This window comes from Saccoglossus kowalevskii, chromosome 10, assembly GCF_978046115.1.
Source record: "Saccoglossus kowalevskii chromosome 10, keSacKowa6.1, whole genome shotgun sequence".
In the NCBI taxonomy this organism is placed as follows: Eukaryota; Metazoa; Hemichordata; class Enteropneusta; family Harrimaniidae; genus Saccoglossus; species Saccoglossus kowalevskii.
Window position 1 is genome coordinate 17,215,637 of NC_140650.1, and position 24,406 is coordinate 17,240,042.

Here is a 24,406-nt window from a genome sequence, read left to right on the forward strand (position 1 = left end):
CGTGCTACGTATAACTGTAGTTAATTGGCTAAATAATGTTCATCCTTCCCCAATTCCAAAGTCAATCGAATGTAATAAACAAACCCATAGATCAGCGTTTAAAAATAATCTGACAGTTCTCGTGTTATCGTTACTCGCCTGTCAGTATTTTGATATGTTCCTGTATTTCTCTTAGTAGTGATTGATGGTGCCAACGTTCTATATACTATTTATAATGTGTTTCTTACTGGCTTTGTATTGCAATGTAAAGTTGCAGCATGCGGATTAGATGAATGTTTTCTTACATGTACATGTGACGAAAGTCATTTAATGGAATATTTTTTGTGAATGTATATATATATATATCATTATGTTTTTAACCGCGGACATGTCCGTGTTATATCCATGAGATGTACTCATTATTTTTATCACAGCGTTGTATAACGTTAAGTGGCATTTGTGGAACAATACTAAAGACAAATTGACAAATCTTGGTTCTTTAGTTTAAATCAAGCTCCATGTCATAAATTATGTTTTTGACCACAATATACATTCACAGTGAATATGCATTACACTGAATGTGTTTTATTGTTATCGATCTATACTATTTATGAGTTCTCTACACTATATACTACCTATCCCACGGGACATTTATCATACATGGCTTGCATAGAAATATCAGTTTAATGCAAATAGTCCCATTACGGGCGCTCTTTACGAGTAATTTACTGAGCAATGACGTTACCATATATCAATTAATTTAACCTAATAAAGGTCATATTACTTCCCGCGAACATGTTAGTGTGACATGTTCTTTCCTTTGTTTGGCCCATATAAACATAATTCTTTTTTTAAATTTAAAGATCAAACTGTTTGAGAAGGTTAAAGGTGAAACGGTTAATTATTGAATAGCTGTATATGTCAAATGTAATGTATTAAAATCTTCTGGCAGTATGTCCATTAGATTGTTCTTCGGTAGATAAATGTGAAACCCTGCGGCGTGAGACTAAATGACTTGTTAACGCGCGATTCAAATGTACGGTTTAAGTTTAGTGAGCTTAATGTCGTTTTATGTTGTTGTTTTTTATCTGATAAAGATATTGTTGGGCTACCATTTCTGTGTAATTGTAGGGTTTGTTGGCATAAACAGGTAATTATGCTGGCATTGTTTAGTATAAATCGATCCATTTTGGTAGTTGTGTCCAGTTATTGGGTAAGGTATGTTGATTTTATTTTTTAACAAAAATTGATTGATAATGATGTATCTTCTTAGTATTTCAGATTAATTCTCGAAACAGCGCTCGTATACTTCGTCGCTAAAACCATTAATAATTATAACAATCTAAAACGTGCTTCATGCTCAATGTTACACAGAATTATTTTATCTATTATTTTTCAATTCGAACGCGCGCTACACGGCGGTTTGTGTTTGTAGTATCAGAATCATAAAAAGCTGACTAACTCTGACGTTGGTAGGCATAATGTTCCTTACAATAAATTACATTGCATATATTGCCACAGGCATACATACATACATACTGTGTAATTGATGTACGAGATTGCTGTATGACCTAATCATTGTTCATAAAACTGTTCTCAATACATTGGCAGAAACCAATGTAAATATATTCCACGCCGTTTCAGTGAGGAATTGTATTATATAACAAAATACGAGTGGTTGGATATAAATGTGAATATTGCCAAGTTCTATTATTTTTCCAACCATGCATGAATACATGGGTAGCCGCCGTATAATCACACCGATTTTACTGTCGTTGCTACGAACCCCGAATGGGATAATTGTCAGATGCATTATTATGCTTGAATGAGTAGAGAGTGCAATGTGATGTGTTTAAGTGACATGTCGTGTACTGTTGGCTGCAATAACGGTGTAAAGCCTGATGCGAGGACGATGCATTCCATATCAGCGCAAGTATTATGTGTGTTTATCTCATATCGCATGACCAAAGTGCACACAGTAGTGACATTTAGTGTAAAACTATTATTTTACACTAAACGTCCGATATATACACTAAACGTCACCAGTTTGTGTGTGCGTGAGCGAGCAATATGCGGAAAAAACTAAGCCGCGGTTTTATCACTGCGATTGGATTTCAGATTTGACAATAACATGTGCCCGTCAATAACTCACAATGATGTTGACTTAATGGTTGTGTTTTTTTAAATATCGCTAAAAAGGGTTAATACTGTCTTACGAAAACCATCGGCGAGAGGAACTGCAAATGCGTGTTCACTGACGCGCTTAAACGTCACGCCAAATTAGCAGCATTGATACTGACAGATACATTGTCTGTATTGTCGGGTATGGCTAGTTCGATATCAGAAATGCTCTATTTCATTTTAATTTGCACTGAATGTAATATATTATAGTTATTGTGACGAGCCAAAATCTTCTTTAATTATCTAATTTACGGTACAGAAGGGGTGGTACGGATTACGTCATTATTTTCATTATTGGGAAACTGAAAACGCTATTCAGTAAATCTATTTGTAAATCGTCGATTCGTAGAATATTGATTCTTGCATTAGCCATGCCCGGTTTAGATTCGTATAAAATACCAGACGCCACATGACATGACGCCACTCGTAGGGGCATGTACTGTCAGTAGTATCCACACGTCTTCGGTTCGTCGATAATACTAGCCTATGGCGTGACTCCTATCATCCAGCTTTAAAAACAAGTATTATAAGGTTATAGCAATATATCACAGCTGACTGTGACAAAATACATCAGTATCGCTAATACGCGTGTGTAATATAAAGTACTTTATACTTAAGACGTTATTTTCAAGTTCTCCAAACCTCGACCTTCCCGAGTTCATTTTCACTAATGCCTTGTAGCAACATTTCACTGTGAACAGGTCTAGGTTTGAACTAACTTCAGAATTAGTAACTATGTATCAATTACATAAAACCGAAAATATAGTGATGGCTCCAAAAATATTATGTTTGTTTCTTAATCTCAATAAAATAAACTTACACTAATCGGTGTCTATGAACGATGGCTGTTATTTAAATGCTCCAGGACGCTGTACGATGTATTGAATAGACGATAAAAATTGCGTACGTACGCTGTGTTACGAAATGGTATGTGGGATAAACATAATCACATGTTGTAAGCCTATAATGTCAGATACATTTAAAAAGTGGAAATTACTTAATCGTTCAAGTAATCTGACATTATGTGTTGACTCGTAAATGAAAAACAAGATGTATACTAGTGTATTAGGTATGACTGAAGTAGAAAATAATGTCAAGAGCATTGTACATACAACAAATGACAGTGTGATGTGTTGCGATGTTATGAAATATATCCCGACAAGGATTATCAAAAAAAAGTATGCATATTCTGTTATATGCCCTGACGATTATATTTGATATCAACAAATCGCAAGCCAATTTTCTTTTGATAAAAATTCATTTGAGTGAGTCTATGAAAGAATTGTTAGTTTTTAGGCTCAGGCTGTTTTTTTTTTCTTGTGTAATCATGTGTAGTTACAGGGCGTGTATTGTTTTTCCTCTTTTTTGAATATAATTCTGTTTAAGTAATCGAGCATGTCCAAGCCTTCATTTCGTTCTGTGATGCAATTGGTCCGTATATCAATTTTGCAGAGCCTTATTGTTGACATTCTTGTTCGTGATGTATTGTGTAAAATATCGACAAATATATAGCATGCAATGCGATCACGCTGAGTAGTTTTATTCTGTATATTAGTTTTCAATTTTCTGTACTGGATTGTAAGATTAATCCCCATACTGCCACACGCAACCCCAAAACGGGAACATTGCATCGCAATAAAATCTCAGTGAGCATATTGCATATACACATGGTGCATGTATACATACTATATGTTGCATTGTAATTATAGTTTTACTCTACGTGCTTATATATGTTATCGAATTGCAATTTAATGCAACCAAGCTTTGACAGGACTCACATATTTCTTCGTGACCAAGCACGCATTTTTTTATGTAAGAAGATTTATCTTGAAACTCTACAATCAGACAGACATCGCAGTTCATGTAAACAAACAATTATTTTACGCGCTTTCTTTTTCCACTTATTTCAAAATTCTCTCATTTACAGTTTTTTGACACACTTTCACGATACATTCTACACGTAATAGTTTATTCTGAAATGTTCATGACACACTTTTTTTGCTATACTGTCTACAGTTTTTTGTATTGATGACCGTGTACGTACTAGTATAACCGGATTTATCTTGAACTTAAATATGAGTGATACAATGTTTTCGTGTTAGTAGATATTGATTATTATTTATATGCGCACTGACATGGTCACGCGCGGAAATTATGTTTGGAAAATTAAATAATTGTAATTAAAGTTTGGGAACAAATATATAATTGAAAGAGGAAACTGACATGGCCTCAGCGCACGAATTTAATTATTGGATTGCGATTAGGATGGAAGTGAACTACGACACTATAATAAACATTCTTTAATATAGTGATATTATATTAATAAAGATCTCAGTTGGCAGTGCAGCATCTCAAATAATTACCCTCTATGATTGACAGATTGGCATTTAAAGCAAAACGCCACTTTTTAGAGAATTAAACAAGAACTCAAGCTTAATAATGAAATGAATGGTTGGATACTGCGCTGGCACATGCATAGTTCATTGTATTTGTATAGTACTGCATGGCTAATTATATACAGTCTCCTCGTTAGTAAGCGACATCAATGCAGTCCAGCGCTGTCATGTTTTTGATGACGATGGAATAGAAGATGAGAAGCGATACCTAAGAGAACACGACAGGTGAATGCATTTTTTGGGGGGCTTAACATGGTAAATTTCTTCAATTAAATCAATGTAAGTTCTTGTTATCGCTTATGTATTAGTCTTCAGTGCATATTAGTGCGTTCGTACCTGGGCGTAATAACTGCCAATCAACCGAAACGGGGAGGGGCTAATACGTCATAGGAATGTTAATTGTCGGCATATTACCAAGATGTGATGATGATTACCAGAAGTAAATGCTGGCAGCATTCATGTTTACAGTTTTGAAAAACATTTAGATGAACGCTGCTTCCATAATAGCGTGCTCCTCCGCCGTGGTGTTTCTATCTCGCAATAACCGACCTATATATCAAAGAGGAGTTCATTATTGCCATGCATTGATTGCAGTTGACCGTTCCCGATGGTTACCATCAGCAACCCTCTTCTCTTGTTAACATCTTTGTTCGGCGTCTACGTACATCAACTACTTATTCCAAATCTTATTACGTCATACCCGAAATGTAATTACACATCACAGTGTTATGTGAATACGTGCCTCTTGAAGGATTTCTGTTACTGGGAGAATATACGTGTTTCTTTATTCCGTGCACACTTTGTGAAAGGCTCAAGGAATTCCCAATAGATATTGTACAATATAGTTTTACGGACGACATGGTTTGCTAGATTTAATCCACTTCGCAAGCGCGAAATGGAATTCACGTGCCTCGCATATGAGAATGTATTTTACGGTTTCGCTGACATATTGAAGAGCCGTGTTTCTTCTTCAAAATATGATCACTCTTTAACACGGGGAAAACATATCCAATCAGTGTATACCATCTTGATGTGGACTCTCCTTAAAGCTTGGCCGAGATTCTAACTACAACTGACCGCTGTTTCTTGGTTTTCTTTCACCTGAAGCACGATTAAATTCAAATATGACAAATCATTAACTTTCAAATAAAGGCATTTCAACTATGAATAAAATTGGAATATATTTACGGTTTGGATTGGCATAATAAGTTTAATCTGACGTTATAAGTGTAAATCACTACCAATATTGTCATCGACCACGCCCAGGACACCGCGACAGGTTGACCTCATGACTAGAAATCGCAAAGTACGCCAAAACACGTATTGGATAAACAAGATATCAAATTTGTTACCCTGCAATATCATATTTGTTAAACTAATGTAGTAGTTTTCGTTTGCTCTCCGCCAAATGCTCGGAACAAATGAAAATTACCGCACTCGTTTAATAAATCTGATATCACACAGTCACTTATGCGACATCATCGATTCATCAGACAGACGACCAGAATAATCATCAACCGAAACTGGATCATTAAAAATAGAAAATAAAAACAATGAAACTACCATTTCTAGAATAATACTAACGATCTAACGATTGGTTTTATGAAGTCCAGTTAGGAATTCGACATATTCAGCATTTTATGACAAAGTTTCTGTAGTTCATCAAGCAGTGAGTCCCGAATCACAATGATTTGAAATAATATTGTGTACAATTCGCCGTGGGCGAAGTATTTCGTCGACGCTGAATAATCTAATTTTAAAGAGATATTGGGCAAATTTGTTTAGTTCAATATGCGTTATCATACCATAGTAACAAGGCATGACAACGACGTAATTGGAACACGCAATATTCACATTTAGTGAAATAGCTGTCATCACCTCTTGACCCTGTGTATACGAACGGAATTCTGATTAGTCTGAACGTCTGGTTATCATTGTACGGCTGTTCAGTCTTATACGTTGTATGTATTTAGCATGAATCAACTCATCCTTAGTCAGATTTACCCATCGCCTACTTATATAAGTATTTAAATATTTTATCTGGTTTCCATTTTATTTCAAAATCGGAGTGAATAGTCTTGCACTTACTTAGTCATAGATACAACTTATCATCTGATAATTTTGATCAAAAAGTAAAAAAAATGTTCTAGGAGATGACGCATTCTGACAAGAGCGGGAACAGTTAATTTGCCTCGCGTGAAATAAACAACATTCGAATTCCAATCGTCCACATCCATAATTAATTGGGGGAATACTCAATGAAATATGAGAGGCACGTTTGTCTCATTTTAACAGTCTTTGTCACGGTTCGCCCTTATGCATAAATATATACAGATCAGCGTAACATTTTCAATGAACTGGCGTTGCCAATTTAGAGTCTGCTACGTTCCTAACTCCTAGATCAGCTGAACGTTTTTCATAACCTTGACAACCACGTGCTTCGAAGGACCCGTCTCAAAAGCCACTTCCAAAATACACAACTTCTTTTAAAAATCTTATTAGGCAAAAGATGTTCATCTCAATCAAGTGATGAGTGGTACTAGTGTAATTAAATGGTGGTTGAGGAGCAGGTAGATAATGGAACATCACAAACGTTGGAGTAATAAATATTAATGTTGTTCCAGTCGTATGCTGCATAAATCGAGCGATGTTTGTCGCGATTTATTTTAAACTAACCTTGACTATTCGTCGATGTCAGTGTAATCGCTTTCAGTTTGCTTGATGCCCGCATCGCTCGGTTTCCCATACTCGTACAAGTCACGTGGAATATCATCATCAGTTGGACGCGTTACTAGGCAACCTCAATTTATTTAAAGGAGCACCATTTTCAACATGGCGTAAATCAAATCATCGCAGTGTATTTACTCCCTCTCTCTCTGTCTCTTTCCACAGCCTTTTTAAAACGCTCTCTTCTCTCGTTCACTGAACACCCATGTAAGGTGATTATCATGTACTGGACACGGGTGTAATCCACTATAATGCATTTCGACTGATAGCGACGGCCGCCTAAGCTTCGCTGGGAAGAGTGCAAAATATGCTGTATTCACATATCGTGCTCTGTGCAGTTCTTAGGATATCCACTTTAACTCATCTATCATCAGGTAAGGTTGAATGTAAATTTAAAAAAAATACTAGCATATGGAATAGAGTCTGATACGTTTTCATAACGCTGCCGCCCTTCCATACTATTAACGGGGATCAGAACATAACGGGGCGGATACTTGATGTACTTTGATGAAATTTTAATTGAACGTTGTAGTTTACGTAGTCGAATTAAAATGGATAAATATATTGCAATTCAATATTTATTTGGAAACATGACGTAATATCCATCATCATCATTAAATAAACAGCGATTTTCTGATAGAGATATTGATCTAATTGGCTATTATAGCGCAACTGTATATTAATAATGAAGCGCCAGTAATAGCATTTTAATGGTTTTTCTAATATTACGTCAGCACTCTAACCTTTCTATTCAGAGCAATGAGGTAGAACAGAGATATGTCGACCACATGCATTTTGTGGAATAAACCATTAAGCTAGAATATTTAGGTGTTCTACCAAACACAATATGGAGTACAATCTAGCACGATGCGTATTTGTCTAGGTTAGACTAATGTTATGAGGTCATGTCAGTCACATCGTGTTTTGCCTAATGGATTGTGCTAATATCGGCGCAGGTAAATCGAGATATATGTTCACGAAAAAGAAGCAGTATTCGAAAAGTATGAAGCGTGATGGCGCCGTGCGTGTGCATGTGCATGTGCGTAATCTATTGCGCAAGGAAGTCAATGGACGATTGAAATAGACAATCCTTGCTTATTCCTTGTTATGTACATAACAAGCACTTCCGGTTTTGTATTAGCTACCTGTCTTAAAGGCACACCCAAGCTCAATAATATTATAAGCATTATATTCTATCCATCAATAGGTATTCGACGTACAGAACGATCGTCGACACAGGGGTCTGTTATTTCCGAGGATAGGGACAAGTTTTATAATACTGGCAGCTTCGGATCATGTTTGTTGACTGGAATTACGTCTGAAATACCGACATTTTCAAGCGCTAGAAATCTTTCAGTAAGTCTCAGTAACCGCAATTGCTCGAAAGTTTGCTCATTTATTTGTATGTCCATGAAATAATGCTTTTGAACAATTATGAAACAACAACATTTCAAAAGTATTTATGTACAAGTGACGAATACCTTACATAGTGTGCAAGTAGAAGTTTGAATTGCGGATAGACGATGGTGGTATATGAGTGAAATTATTGTTCTGGATACCAAATAATAATTTGCTAGATAAATCCTCAAACAAAGTCATCTCCGTAAGAATTGATTAAGTACCGTGTGTGCAGCTTTACTGATCACATCACTACGATTTGATCATTCTGTACATTTAAAAAATATATACATTTGTAGAATCATGCGTATCACTAAAGATCTACAGACATTTTACATATTTCAATATGATACGGAAAATACATTTAGTTGGACCCCTCGTTCATCATCCCTGTATGTAATGCACGTAATGTTGTAATACGTGCATTTACTATGTCTAATTGTTATAGCGATACAAACGACACGTACTTTTACGTTGCAATCCTGGCACAATTAACTGCGCCGACCCACGCCATTTAGCAATCACTTTAACGTTGACGGATCACCTTCAGGAAAAGACTTGAATAGAGCTGGTTATATTGATGCTCAAATGGTAATACGCTTTTAACTTAAAAGAACTAAACTAGCGAAAATTAAATAGTTCCGAACCTTTCAATGTGAAAGCCACTTAACTGATAAAACATGTCTAGCAAAAAAAACGCACTCGCTTCTGATATTGGAAAGACGTTAAGAACATCGTGGTAATCGCGGATCGAGATTCATCGAAATATTTACAATCGATTTATGTGTTTAAATAATAAAACATTGAATATCGATCAAAATTACAGACACTATAATAATGATGATTTGCTATTGAATTGCTGTAATCTCTTTTTTGAATCAATTGGTGGTTATTGAACGACCGGAGGTTTGATTGCATGTTTTACAGTTCTTATTTCTGGATATAATAAACTATTACCAATTTCAATATCCTGTTCAAATATGTGCGCCAATCCGGTTAAAGTGTATGCACCTTGTTGAACTTTCAGCCGCAAAAATAGAAGTGCGCGTTGCATTCTAATCTAGTTACTGAAATGTGGAAATACAACTATATTAATGCTAGGGTTACATATATTGTATGGAGACAACAGTAACTGCTGTTCCGTTAAAATAAATCATATTCTTTCAATGACACATACAAAGTCACGGTTAATTAATGGTCGGCATGGAAACAGCTAATATTAGTCACAAGAGCATTGGTTGCAAAATTGAAAGGTTGCAGATAAAAAATAGATGTCACTTATCGTTAAGCTTCATAGAACAGTCTATATGGAAAGTTCAGCCATTCAACGACTGGTTACTTGCATCGCTGAATCGTGGCAGGTTACTTAGACCATTGAGCTGAATCAGTCACGGTACGTTACATTCGTACACATTCGATATTTCTACATTACATATACCTCCCCTCACTTCTAGTAATTGGTTTGTTTTCATTTTCAAATCACTCGGATCTACGTCTTTACTAAAACTCCATTCTTCTTCCAGTTGGATTCCATGTCTTTATAAATAAAGCCTTGAAAACCCATTTGAATAAAATTGGCTTTCGTTTTTCGTTGAAACATAATTGTGGTTCATTGTATATCTAAACAAGGCGGAATTGTTAAGTAGAAAAAACACGTACGTAACCTAGCATTGAGGAACACATGTACACTCGTTCGATTGTAAATCCCTGACATCAGAGCTGTGTTTTAATAGATAGATACTTCACATGCGGTTACTCTTCCACAAAGACAACAAAGCGGAGAACTATTTTACAATAACATTTTCATTTTTCATTTAGATGACGAATGTGTGTCCGTACATCTAGTGATTTTGTTTACGAGCATACATAACAGACAAACTGCAGATCTCCGTCAAACTGTCTAAGATCGTGATTGAGAGAACACGCAACATTATTATTTTCCGGATAAAATATACGCGAGAGTATAAATGAAACCATAGAAAATACGTCTGTCGTTTACTGAGATGTCGTTTTTAGTAAACACACTTGTGGTCAGTCTATTTTTTAATATCTAGACGGATTTCTCATAGCTTGTAAGTAGTTATAAGTTAATAAGAGTATCAATTCGACCAAGTGAGTCGTCCTCTTTATTCGACGTCGACAATATTATCCAAAACAGAGGTTGAATTGATGAATAAACCGTAACGCTATGGTGAAAATTGAAGAAACACATGTTTGCCTTGCACCAAACTGCACTAAAAAACAAAAACAAATATTGACAAATGCTTGTTCCGCAGTTATATAAAGTTGTAAAATAAGCCGAATCCTACAGACAGAAAACTGGCACTCCTCAAAATCTCACACAGACTGCTTGATACTTAAAACGGTCGGGTATGACTTGTAACTTCAAAGTTTATGATGCTCACTCAGACGTTATAGCCTACGCGTAAAATATAACGAGATCATTTAATAGAGCTCCTTAGATGGTAATATAGAAGGCGAACTCTATATTTAGACATCTAGTAAGTCTAATCCACTAGTTTATGATGGTATTAATATATCTACATGCACATCTTCCAGTTAACAGCCAATTAAATTCAGCAATCTGCCAATACTAGTTATTTTAACACAACTGCCTTTCACATCTATTGTATCCTGAACATTATCAGCCTCCCACGTGATTCATAAAAAACAATCCAAATAATATTTTTTTATAATTGTTGTTGACGATTAGTCATTGATAACATCATTTATCTCGTCTAAAATACTACTCCTACAATATCAACAAGGCCAACTTACTAATAAATAATCATTTGTTTTCTTGTACTAGCGTGTAGTCAAGCATGGGTAGATATAATCGTCATAAAAAAACATAGTAGCTGTTATGATTACGTTGTCCTTGTCCTTACTCCTCTTTAAACTGTTATTTAATTATTACTCTCTAATATAATAATCCGACAACCTCGGTATAGTAGATGAAAGCGTGACCTTGCAATTATCGTTCTGTATAAAGAGAGTTGACATTTCGAATAAAGATACTATGAAACACTGCGCTGAGATATAGATGATTAGTTTAAGATGATGATGACCAATTTATGAGTTCAATTTCGTCGGAACGCGTCATCGAATTCGCAATCATTGTAATCCTAGTTTGTATCTATCACAGTATCGCAAATAATTAGAAAATATATGGTGGCTTGAAAAAAATTTGGAAATGTAGACAACTGTGACATGAGCTGTCTGGAAACGTTTCTATATCATTCTACAAATTGCTAATCTAATAAATTCATACGCACCAGAATCTCATTTACAATGAAACGTATAAGGCGTTCCTGTTTTATACCTTCCACTTTCACATAAATCTCGCTGGATGCCAAGGCATTCAATCAACTTGAAGGTCTAGTGAAATTGCCTTTTCCCGTAGCACAAGTGTGCAAGAAATCTGAAGATCCAAAGTAAGCGAATTAACAAGTACTGACTTTATTATAGAACAAAATTGAAGTAATTGCATTTACTGAAGCATGGTTAAGGGATTACTTTATGGACTTTTAGTTATTTCCATGATTCGTAGGGACAGAACCTGTATTATGATTGGGTTAGGTTTGTAACTATTATGATTTTGAGGCATATCGCGGAATAATGATTAACAAGTAAGGTCACATTCATTGTTGACTGGGATAATTAGGCAAGGTACGATGATAATGAATACCGCCCATTCAAACTGATTTCCCTCAAGTTTTCCTAGACGACGTAGTAGCAAATACTGTTTACTGTTAGATGACTGGGTGATTGTACTTTTAAATCAGTGAATGATTTTAGTTTTGTTTCTACTTCTGATGCACTGTGTATTTACTCAAAGAATTTACTATTAGGCAGATTACTCTTTGGGCGCGTCCACTGTAATTAGGCCAATTGTTTAGTTTGCTGATTGAATCGTAAATTCTAATTTCTTGGCATTCACAAGGCTATTATTTCTTTAACAGCAACACTATCACTGTTGGTCTTGAATGGAATTCACTTTTCTTTGAGGATGCCATGAACCTATTCCCGTAATATTGTTGGGACTAAGTGATTATTTTCTCTTACATTGTGGTCATTATATCTGTTACAAGTATGTCAAAGGTCAATGTAAATGTGACTGGATGTGTAGACATTTGTATTGCCGTAGTTATGGATAGTGGTTTCCTTACCAATGATCTTTTCTATGTTTTGTCTCAAATATAATTATAGTACATTTATATAATTCGTTTAGAATTTAATGGTTTAGGGAATGTAATTTGCAATAGCGATGTTCACAAAATGAACACGCATCTATGTATTGAGTCGCTTCAGTGAGACCTTGGATTGGTGCCACGATGATTACAAATATGCGCCAACAATTTTCAAATTAGTTGTTTAATCATTATAGCCATATGCAAATCCGCGTGTTAATGTCGGATCCAGACATATGCTAATTGTGACGTTCACGTTAGCGTGTACGCATTACAAGTCACTATTCGAAACACGGCGTAAAATGCGTAAAATCCTGTAAACATATTACAACATTGTAAATTATCACGAGGAGTCCAGTCTAAATATTTTTTTTTTGAATAAATTAAATCCTCTAATACACCATTTAGCCACCTAAATTATTTACGTTAATGGTCATTAATACATGTTACTTGCGTTTTTAAAAAAAAATAGAACTACAAATATTAATACCGATCGTTTACTCATACAGAAAGTATCTCTCTTAAATTGAATATTACAAAATAGGCAGCCCAAATCTGTTATATATACTGAAGTAAATATAAATTAGTACGTCGCAAGTAGTTTATATATATATTTGCGACGTCATTGTTTATATTACGTCAGTGGTGAATAAGGAGAAATGTTAAACTGCTTCTACACTGGATGTCAATGACTGGCCACACATACAATTTGTTTGAGGTGGAGTGGTCGTGGGAGGTAGGAATTTTAGGAGCGGCCGGTTCTGTTTCAACACTGGCCAACATTTATTCAAATTACCGCATATTGTGTTTGCTTTAAGCGCAACAGTAATTGGATTGTCATCGTGCCCAGTCACATTCCGAAATAGTGCGTCCTGAAGGTTCATTATTCAGCTAAATTAACCGTATCATCCTGTACGTATCGCGTGACGTCAAAGTGAGATCTCCTTCGGTGATCGCTAGAACGATCGATGTTTACATAAGTCCGTTGCAAATGCTTCGCCAATAGAAACGGCATGGCGATGTTCCCAAGTACTGTTTGTATAACCGGGCGCAAGATTTCAAACGTTTCAGATAATGTCCCAAGAGCATCGTTCGGTTTCAACCATATCTATCCCAACAACGTTAATGCATATATTGACACTAATAAAACATGGCGAATCAGAAAAAGTCATTTACATGCAAATAGCTTATCAACTCCCATCATGCAATTACCAGAGACAAGAGCTGCCGCGTCCGGTCGACCTAGATGAACAGTTTTACGATAGCACAATCAGATTTGTACACGTCTAGTTTATACTACCTTAACAGATTAGCTTAGTAATAGAAGATTCAGAAACCGTGGGGTAATATTTTTGATTCCCCCAAACGATTACAATCTGCGTTATTTGTATGTCCACAACACTGGGACGTCATCTCGAAATAATACCCTAATTACCTCCTACTGAAATGTTGCTAGAACGGAGCTCAAGCCACTCAAACGTACAATTTAACACCGCGTTGCGACTAACGCGTATGTGGAACAATGCCAGGTTCTTCAGCACTGATTACTTCTACAATAATACCATTTACACTGACATCGGTTTAATAGACTACAATGAACTCAATTTCCCACGAATCGATGGGGAAGAGAAGCATACATTCTCATAGTTGATTGCAACAACGACTCCGGGGGTGAAACACAACACAGAACAAAACACGGTTTTCTTTTTAACGTATACATTGTTGTAAATTGACTTTTTAAATTACCCAGCTCCCAAGTTTTTCTTTCCGTGACGTCATTGCAAATGGTATACAAGTAAAGGCTCATCCCAGAACGAGGACGGGAGAACTTCAAAGAAACAGCGAGGACTTGATAGATGCGGATCGTTTAATCCATTGTCCGTATGTTGATCATACTGTTGTTCTACAGACTAGTACAATTTCAACGCTATTCACTCAGACGCTTCGGCATAGTGACGACGTTGGTAATTATGCATTCTATATCATTACAGCACATATGGCGTATTAAATGTATACTTAATTAAAAACAATATAATCAAATAATTGCGTTTCAATATTGAATGTAGTATGTCTTTGCATCAGTGGATGACGTAACCTTCATCCCAATGCCGGGTGGTTATAATTCTAGTGAATCAATAATTATGACGAATTTCGACAAATAAAAGGACATATTCTACATTCTAATGTAGATACATGTATCATATATTGACCGCCATTCAAGCAATAACAATTAATGTTTATAAGAATAATATAGTCACAGTGTTTCCATACTTATATATTATAATAATAATAATAATAATAATATTCGAACAAATGTTTATAGATATTTGGTCCCATGAATCAATGGTACTCTCCCAGCTATAAATTTATTTGAAACGTTTTTCAGCTCTGAAACGTATTATTGTTCATTGCGGCAACAAATCAAAACGTACAAGAATAGTAAAAATGGTAAATAACTTTGTTCGTCATGATATCACTTTCAGACTTGACGCGAAGTATCCTTTATCGTGTGACTGTGACTTGTCACGTTTCAAATTCGCCATACGTGGCATCTCGTCAAACCCAGGGAATTTGCAATTGACCCGTATGTGAGAAATCTGCGTTGAGAAGTTTTGTCGTATATCAAATTCGATTATAAATACTAAATTTTATAATTCTGTGTGCGGAAATGTGTCCAGTTGTAATCTGTTTTGTGGTTCAATCTATAATAATTTTGTATTTCGATTGTTATGGATCTTTTCATGTGCTTTATGTATATTGTTTGTGTTAATTGTATATAAGCCATGATTCAAATTATTATTCAATAAATAGTAATCATATTCCGCAACTTCGGTTGTTTTCTACTAATCACCTGCAGGGTACCACAAGACTTGCAATATTCAGCATATTCGAAATTTGGTGATACGTAAAGCCAGCACCGATCCAATCGACTACGATATAGTTGCAAGTAGGTATACATTTACTTCGTTCGATTACGATTACCTGATCATATCGTTAGTCGTGGGTGTCTGGGTATCATATAGTGTCAGTAAAACGCCTGTATACATAACTGTCGCATACATCTCAAACATATCCCCAATTCAGACACATTATGCAGGTCTCATCTATATTACTGATGCCACGATTTGTTTGCTGCCCGCCGGGAGGAAAAAATTTCCATCACCTTACCGCTACGTAGGCGTATCTGATAAATGCCAGCTACGGGTTATAAACCATAGATTTTCTTTATATATCGAAATAGGTATTTTTTAGCCTCAAAGACTGAAGGCAAAATAATAATATGAATTATTAATTTAAGCTCAAAGTAATCTATATTTGCGAGGAGGGTTCAAGCGTAAAAGAAAAACAGTATCGGATTAAAGCAAGTAACTGGTTCTATTTTCGTTATTTTTGTTTTACAGGAAACGGATCCGGATTATCTACGTCACAGATAGAAGTGATTATTCTGGCGACACTCGGATCACTGACTGGGGTAGCCATTATTGCCACTATTGTAGGCTGTGTAGTAAAAAGGTAGGCAGCACGGGGTAATGCGGCAATTATGTTATTATATTGTGCTTTCAATTGTCAAACATGAGAAAATGTGAGACGGCAGGGCGTTGTTATTAGAAAGTGTGCTATTCTTCGCAAATCAACGTTCATATCAAACACGTGATTTTAAAACAACATACGGTCAATAGCATGTCGTCGTTTGTGTACGTGCGTCGCCGAGTACATCGTTCCATTCATCTGTATTAGTGAATTCGCAAATATGAATACATGATTACTGGGAATCACTTGAAAACGAAACCAATCATAACACCGGCGTCTGGCCAAAACTGCACAAAGCTCAAATGTTGATGTCGCGTGTATATCAGTATGATATATATGTGGTTCTATATGTAAAATTGAGGATACCCAGACAACGAAACAATTCGACTTACAGCGGCGACCAGGTATTATCTATTGAGGCCATTGTAGTATGAGGGATTATATACTTTCTGAAGGTGTAGTACACCAAAGCTTTGTGCGGCAAAAATAAGCTCCAGTAATAAGAGATACGCAACCGTACGATATGCCACTTTTATTGGATTACTGTAGTCAGAATCTATGGTGTGAATAGAATTCCTGATTAATAATGAAAATACATATTAAACATGAGGTTATTTAGGTTAACAGAAGACAGTTTAATTATTAATCACAAACGAAACTGACCAAGACCGTGGTATAATATTATATAAATATATATTATAATATATTTCACTAGATTGTAGCTACTAGTTTTTACATTGTTGGCGTCCAATTTATAAATAGTATGACATTTCACGATATCGCCATTGCATCCAACTCGCATCCAAGCCCAAACAAGCGATCGGGTGTCTTAGAAGCTGCACAAAGCGTTCACTCACTCGCAACGCCACATAATACGTGAAACCATAGACATCTATGTAAGCAACATGAGATTCATGGTAAAGACATGCACAGACCCACCTGCCACAGCATGCTATGCAAACTGACTTTCGATTACCTGAAATAAAACATATATGTTCCCAGTGATGGGTCAGTGTAAGTCACATTATTGAGGAGGTTGCTGCTCGATAATGAAAATTATGTAATATTCTTTATTTTTTTACATATGCCACATTTATCTTTACAAATCATCGAAAATGTTGGTGTGAAACTTGGCGTAACTCTGTGGTCTACGGAAAATCTTATTTTCAGTATACAAAAGAAGTCCTTCTACAATTGACTAATACTGAACTAATAAATAAAAGTCAGATTTTTAACACGAAATAATGTCACTGTTGTATGCGCTGTAGAATGCGCACATGTTCAAAACACGTACCATTATTAGTCGTACCCCTCGGCTTTCAATGCCAGGTAAGATGAACGAGTACTGAATCAAAGTATATTGAATATCCACGCCGATGAATCACTGGATAACGAAGATAAATGATAAGTTTGTCGTATAAATTATATCTACAAGTGAAGTTATACACGTGATAAGAATATGCACGCCACACATCTGTTAAACATTAATTTTAATTCTTCCATAATATTAGCATATACGTCAAAGGTATGCACTCTTTAATTAAAGAACAAGCCGTGTTTATTTCATAAAAACTTACAGCACACAAATCTTTAATCAAAACTAATTAAGAGCAGATGGAATCAGGAGTGGGCTTATATCATGAGCATATGACAGCAACATACGTTCGCTGAAAAGCAAACAGTATGACATTTACAAAAGAATACATTTGTGTACTTCTATTGAAAGTAAGTAAATGTGTAGCATGCTAGCTACTAGTGAATACTTTGACTCGTAGTTCTGATTCACGATACGACATCTAGTTTAACGTTGAGGCGGTTTAGTTAACTTTTAATCAGCATCGTATGGTCGCATGGTTGAGTACATTTTCCCTTCTACGTGCTTGGCTAAATCATGTGTGTGATTCACTATATGTATCAACTAATTGAATTTGACATAATATCATATATATATACAGATTTGGTATTGTAAGTTCCAATCACTATGCTTATAACCATTTAAAACATACATAAAGAATTCTAATGACTAGGAGAGCCTGTATTCTGTCACGGTTACGAAAAAAATAACTAAAAAATTAGTTACGCTGTGTCCTGAACCAGCAACTCCGCTATGGAACCTAGTCCATCATACATGCTTGACCACGCATCCTATAACGGCACATGGCATTTTTGTGTGGACATTATATTTAATATATGCAACAAGATCGCCTGAGTCGAATTTAGGAAGTCATACTATTGCGAGATACGAGCTGCTCAGCCGATCTCGAGCTACGGACACACCAATTTTTAGAGCAGTCATTTGGAATCAATACAGTTGATAACGAAGATCAACTGAAATGCTTAAGCAAGTAAATATTCTACACTGATGTGATTGCGTGCGCTTGTTTACAAAGGAGATGCTTGAAGGATATAATTCCGAGGGTTTGCTCTCTCTTTTACAATCATCAGAATATTAAATTCTTCCAACTATACGTGGTTATACATTGTACACCTTTGTAAGAATGGTCAATATGATTACCAAATGACTAACACAGTTTAACACGATATTGGTGATAATGAACAAAGTGACGTCATGTACTAGTATTTGTCTAGTATTCATTACTACATCGTTAATCCGTAGCCACATCGGTGACTGATATACGATATCTTGTTCAAAAAACCGTAAAACAAAACCTCATTTGGAATACAGATATAACAATATGAGTGACTTGATAGGTTATGTCGGTGCTGTAAGGCATGTTTATAAATCAGGAACAATATAATACACTGATTATACAACAAAGGCAAATCATAAATGCCGCTTATAATGCAAAGCTCATTTCCAATGGGTTGTTAAATTGCATTGGACGACATCTCCCTTGTTGTAGTTTGATGTACTGTTACCTCGTGGTCCCGTGTCCATACTGCGAGAGTACATAGTAAATCGAATCTGCCGTCGTGACAAATGTCTCGTGTGAACAATAGAACGTCTGGAGTTGAAATTCAGTTGGACGAATCCCATGGTACATTGGGTTTTGGTGCGAGACTGAGCAAATAGCCAGCGTCATTGATGGCTCAGTTGGTCGATGCGTTCAATTATTTGTACGCCACTTGGTTCGAGAATTGCTACCTCTCAGGTAAAAAAAAAACTTCTCGTCCTAGGAATATTTTTTTTAAAATGCTTCGGTGGCGCGGTTTTAATTATTCTTATCTGTATCAAGATTTTTATTTTAATACCACAAAACAAGGTATAAGTTCAATATTTAATTAACATATAATTAAATTATGCTTTCGAAAACGTGTATTGAAAAGGTTTATTTGAATCAACGAAGCATCCTCTGAAACAGAAAGCAAAACATTTCTTTCTCATTCTACCATATGCACATAATGTGAAGATTTTAAACCGATGCATGTCAAGAAGCAATACCTATTTATGTGTTTTGTTTGAGTGACAGCTATGGTTATAGCGAGGTGACGCGCGTTCGAACTATACATGTGTGCGCTTTTCTAGTGCAATTATCACTGCACGTCACCGATGTTGACTGTTTTTCCACTTCATACTCACCACCAACATAAACGCAATTGCAACCGCTATTGTAGTGATGCCGTATGCGCCCCATATGTATATATGTTACCATGTATGCATATTAATGAGGGAGACGTGACTTGTATTGCAAACGTTTGTACAGATCTTAAGTCGAACGATCTACGTCGTCTCTGCGTATTACCCACGTGAAATTTTAAAATAAACTATAATCTAATAACCTGGGTTATAAAAACCGCTGTGTCTCGTCTAATAACACTTCGTTCATCACAGAGTATCACATTACGGACAGAAATTGAAATTTGAACCGGTTCGTGTGATCGAATAGGATTAAGCCGATTAGATGAGACAGCTGAAAATCTGATCAGATTTAAAATGAAAACATGACGTGTTTAATTTCTAAAATGAATCTCATATCGACTCAATTTCCTGCACTTTGAGCAGACATGTCTGAGTATATAAATCACTTCAGGTTGAACGTAATTTTATTATAGTGTTCTGTTATTGGGAATGTGTAAAATCCATTCGTTACCATAATCCCTAACAGTTATACATATGGTATTAATTATTCCTTTTTGCTGGGAAAGGATTGACCAGCTTTGTTATTAGTCCAAGAAAATTGTTCAGCTTGGAATGTGTCTGAATCCCTCATTAGTATGCATGAATGTAGGAATGTACCAAGAAAATTGTTTTTCTGGAGTAAATTGTAGTGTATTTTACTTATGAAAGGTCAAAAAGTGCATGGAAATTTTATGAGAATGTGTGGATGTTAATAGAATGATGTCGTGTGGTCACAGTTGCGCAATAAATGATAGACTATTTTGAGCGTAGCAATAAAATGTGTCAACGAAGTACTCACGCGTGTGCATGATTCCAAGAGTTTGTGTGTGTTTGTGAAGAAACTCCACTAGAAAATACGTATTGTGTAATTTGTGGTGAGAATGTATTCAAATACATGTAGATTTATGTTTATGAATCTTGTTTCTTTTCAAAGTGTATTTATGTAATAAAAATTGTTTATAAAAATGTTTTTTATACTTTTTCCATGGATTGAATTTACAAAAGATGTGTAATTTTGTTATTCCATCACTCGAATTATGTGTTACGAATTTCTTATAGTTTAGGCTTTGTGTTCTTGTGAACGGGAAGACATTAAACTGTTGTACAGTGGACGTCGATAAAAGAGAACGTATTTCGAAAGTTGTGAAATCATAGTATTGTTTTGGAATTATACGACTTGCAGTTACCTTTTGATAGATTGTATGTGACTGGCCGTGTTATCGAACTGTATTATTATGTAAATCTGGCCAGGAAAATCTGCAAGCAAAGTTTAAATTGCCATTTTCACGCTGCGTATAGCGTGGAGTCGTCATCTAAGTATGCACAATTGTTCGTCTCGTGTTCCCCGGTGCATTCAAAAATCCCTTTTGAATTTTGGGGACTTTGTGTGACTGACCGTGGTGTTTGTAAACTTTAGTCGAACTGTAGTAGTGTGTATTAAATTACGTTGTGTCTCAAAGAGGACTGAAAAGTGATTTCCATTTACTTCGTCTGTTATAAATCAACTGTATTAGCTTCCTTCGAACTTCCTATTGCCATCGGGATTATGTCTACTACACTCGGCGGTGTAGTTCGTATCGAACTTCTTGTATGAAACGCACCCGAACCCGGAAATCGACGGCACATCGGGATGGTCTCGTCACGTAATTTCTTACCTTGTTCTTGACCGCAGTACGCTTGGATATGAACTTCAACATACCCACGCTTATGGGAATAGTGCATCGTGGATATTACTGCATTGATCGAGGTGAAACAAACTTGGTTTTCGTGATGCCTGTTGTTCGAATACATCGCTCGTGTTTCTCTTCCTGTCTTAGAGTTCTCTGTTTTCTTTGATTTTTTTTGTATTTCAAATAAACAGCGATTTGGCTGTGACCATGCATTTATTCATTGTCGACTGTTTTTTCTCGAATTGGTTGATTGTCATAGTAACATACGCTAAGTACAATTAAACGTCCGGAGTTGAACAGTAGTCATTTATAACATGATTATTTAATTTAGTTTAATTCCTTCAGTTAAAAATTGAGTTTCCAAAATAAATAAATAATAATACGTACCCTAATGTATACTTCACGTTTTCATTAAAACAAAGTCAAAGTTTTTGAAATTGCTTTTTTTTATTTGTTTCTTTTTAATCAAATTTTAAAAAATGCGACCTACAGACAAAAGCAAAATACACCGACAACGTGGAAAATACATAAACATTTGTATGGGTACAATTACTTGACTCTCTTCGCACCATTTGATATATATGAATAAATGTACATTATAATTCGTTGCCGGTGAAGCAGGAGCAATATTTCACCCCCATGCTGCTCGGTATCTAGCGGGTGCTTATACTTTCTAAGTTATAAAGTCTAGCACAAAATAACGTTTTAACCCACAGTCAGCTGACGCACACGTGATAATAAAATAAATGCGATATTTACTATATGGGGCTAGCCATCTTGAATGCAGTATAAAACTAAATAAGAGACAAGTTGTTAAACGCACAAAAATAGAAATCTTTCACAGAAATGCGATTCGTTGGGGTTATATTAAGCCAACCGATAACAAAATTCGAGCGAATTCGGCGTTTTTGTGTGGAAAATCCCTTAAATACAAACATCTAATTAAAGAAATAATCTAGAACACTAAGCCGGGGTATTTGAAACCGAAATTGTCATCTAACTGTTAGGCCGTCGTTGATTGGCTGCTGAGCTGGAATGGTAATTTGTGGTTTCACAAATTGTCTCTTATTTAGTTTTATGCCGCATTCAAGATGGTGGCCCCCATATAGTAAATATCGCGTGTGCGCCAGCTGACTGTGTTTTTAACCTTCGAAGATCGTATACACGCAACCAGAATAATTGTTTTAACACTTCCAAGTTTGGGATATTCTATTATCAGTTTTTTAAGGCTATACAACTTTTGAAATTGATGTATACTTAAGTGGTAGTAAGTCAACAGTGTATAATACATACATGCGCTGTTTATTAAAATATTGTTTCCGTGAAAGATTTCTTCCTACGTGAATTCTTACACACGACCAACGTCGTAATGTTGTTTTCCCAAAGGGAACTCAAACGAAACAGCGTGATTAATTGCATATTGAAGCTAGGTGACGTAACGGGGCAACGCTACGTAATGGTTTAACTAGTAATAGTTTATTGCGCAAGAAAGTGTTAATGGCGTAATAATCGGTGGTAGTCGTGATCGTTCACAGTACAGTAATATTGTTCTTATCACACTCTGACTACACTCTCTTCGATATCGGTTGACGCGTTTTCAAGTATTTGCAATTTCTAATAACGTTCTCACAATTTATTCCTATTCAAGATTATGTTTTGACAAAAGTGACGAAGACGAAGATGCCGAAAATGGCGAGACCAATCCTGACATGCCGGAAGCGGAGGTAAAGAACGCTTGGAGCTAAAGATGACGTATAACATTTAATACGTGAAGACAATAGAAGTTTATGGTCGTTTGGCCCATTGAGCATTGTGCTAATTGCGCTGAAAGTTCTTCGTATTTTTTCTGTAGTTGGGTATGACGCAGGGACTATATTCCTAATTGTCAAACTACCGACATGCAATGCGATCTACGGGGTTTCCTCAGACGAGGAGAACAATAGGTCGTAAATCAAACCACCCACAAGTCTGGACTTCTAGAAATAACGCAAACTCGTCTCTATTAATGAGACTAGTCACCTGTTAGCTGTCCTTAAATTATGATCGTCTTCAGTGAAATGGTGATGACGTCAACGCTATCATATCCGTGTACTATAGTAAACCACGTGACCATTGCGTAGGTCGGTCTGTGAACATGTGACAGCTTATGCGTCATTATAAAAAGAGAACAATTCAATGAACTTACTATTTTAAAGCATTGTTAAAATAGGTAATTTAAACCCACCATAACATTTTATAATTGAAAATCTTATGATGTCTATGTACATTTTTTTTTTTTTTTTTTAAATTGTTATTCTACTGATTGCTTCAGCGAAATGAAGAACGGATACTTGCACTTTCAACAAAATTATTTGGCTTCTGGATCATCTAGTTTAAACATTTTTCTTTTTAAATATGCGCTGTTATTATGATGCCAATATTGGCGTCAGTAAGTCACAACGGCGCATTTCAAGGTGAAGTTGTCATTTCTAAAAGAGAAGAGACTGTAAAAGACTAGTTTAACAGACAACCAGCAAGTATGTGGCACATGGTTTGTTCTGATGCTATGATATACTTGTGTTTGGCATTACCGTTTCCAGAACTTTTAACGGGAAGACAATTTCAATTTTCACTTTGATAATTGTTAGGGACATTTGTGGGCAACTTTGAGTATTTTCGATAATGTTAAAATAACTTTAATATTAATTTAATAACACTGCCATGATACGACTTATTGTAGTCATAGGAGTGGTATTTTGGCAAAAAAATAAATCG

General features: G+C 35.7%; 1 protein-coding gene across 1 annotated transcript; it reads left to right on the plus strand.

Annotated features, from left to right (window-relative positions):
• Positions 1-7,416: 7,416 nt before the first annotated feature.
• Positions 7,417-23,870, plus strand: LOC144363545 (uncharacterized). The gene is made up of 6 exons (XM_085504731.1): positions 7,417-7,657; positions 8,491-8,639; positions 14,622-14,835; positions 15,729-15,818; positions 16,273-16,384; positions 23,301-23,870. Exons 1-6 carry the CDS (start codon positions 7,591-7,593, stop codon positions 23,395-23,397), a joined length of 729 nt encoding a protein of 242 aa, XP_085360857.1. The 5' UTR covers positions 7,417-7,590; the 3' UTR covers positions 23,398-23,870.
• The last annotated feature ends 536 nt before the right edge of the window (positions 23,871-24,406 follow it).

Bases quoted from the DNA above. Each gene is read 5' to 3' on its own strand.
- LOC144363545 (XM_085504731.1), top strand. From the start codon at position 7,591: ATGCTGTATTCACATATCGTGCTCTGTGCAGTTCTTAGGATATCCACT. The intron at 8,640-14,621 runs GTAAGTCTCAGT...TAAATTACCCAG, and splicing joins CAAGCGCTAGAAATCTTTCA to CTCCCAAGTTTTTCTTTCCG. The intron at 16,385-23,300 runs GTAGGCAGCACG...TTCCTATTCAAG, and splicing joins GTAGGCTGTGTAGTAAAAAG to ATTATGTTTTGACAAAAGTG.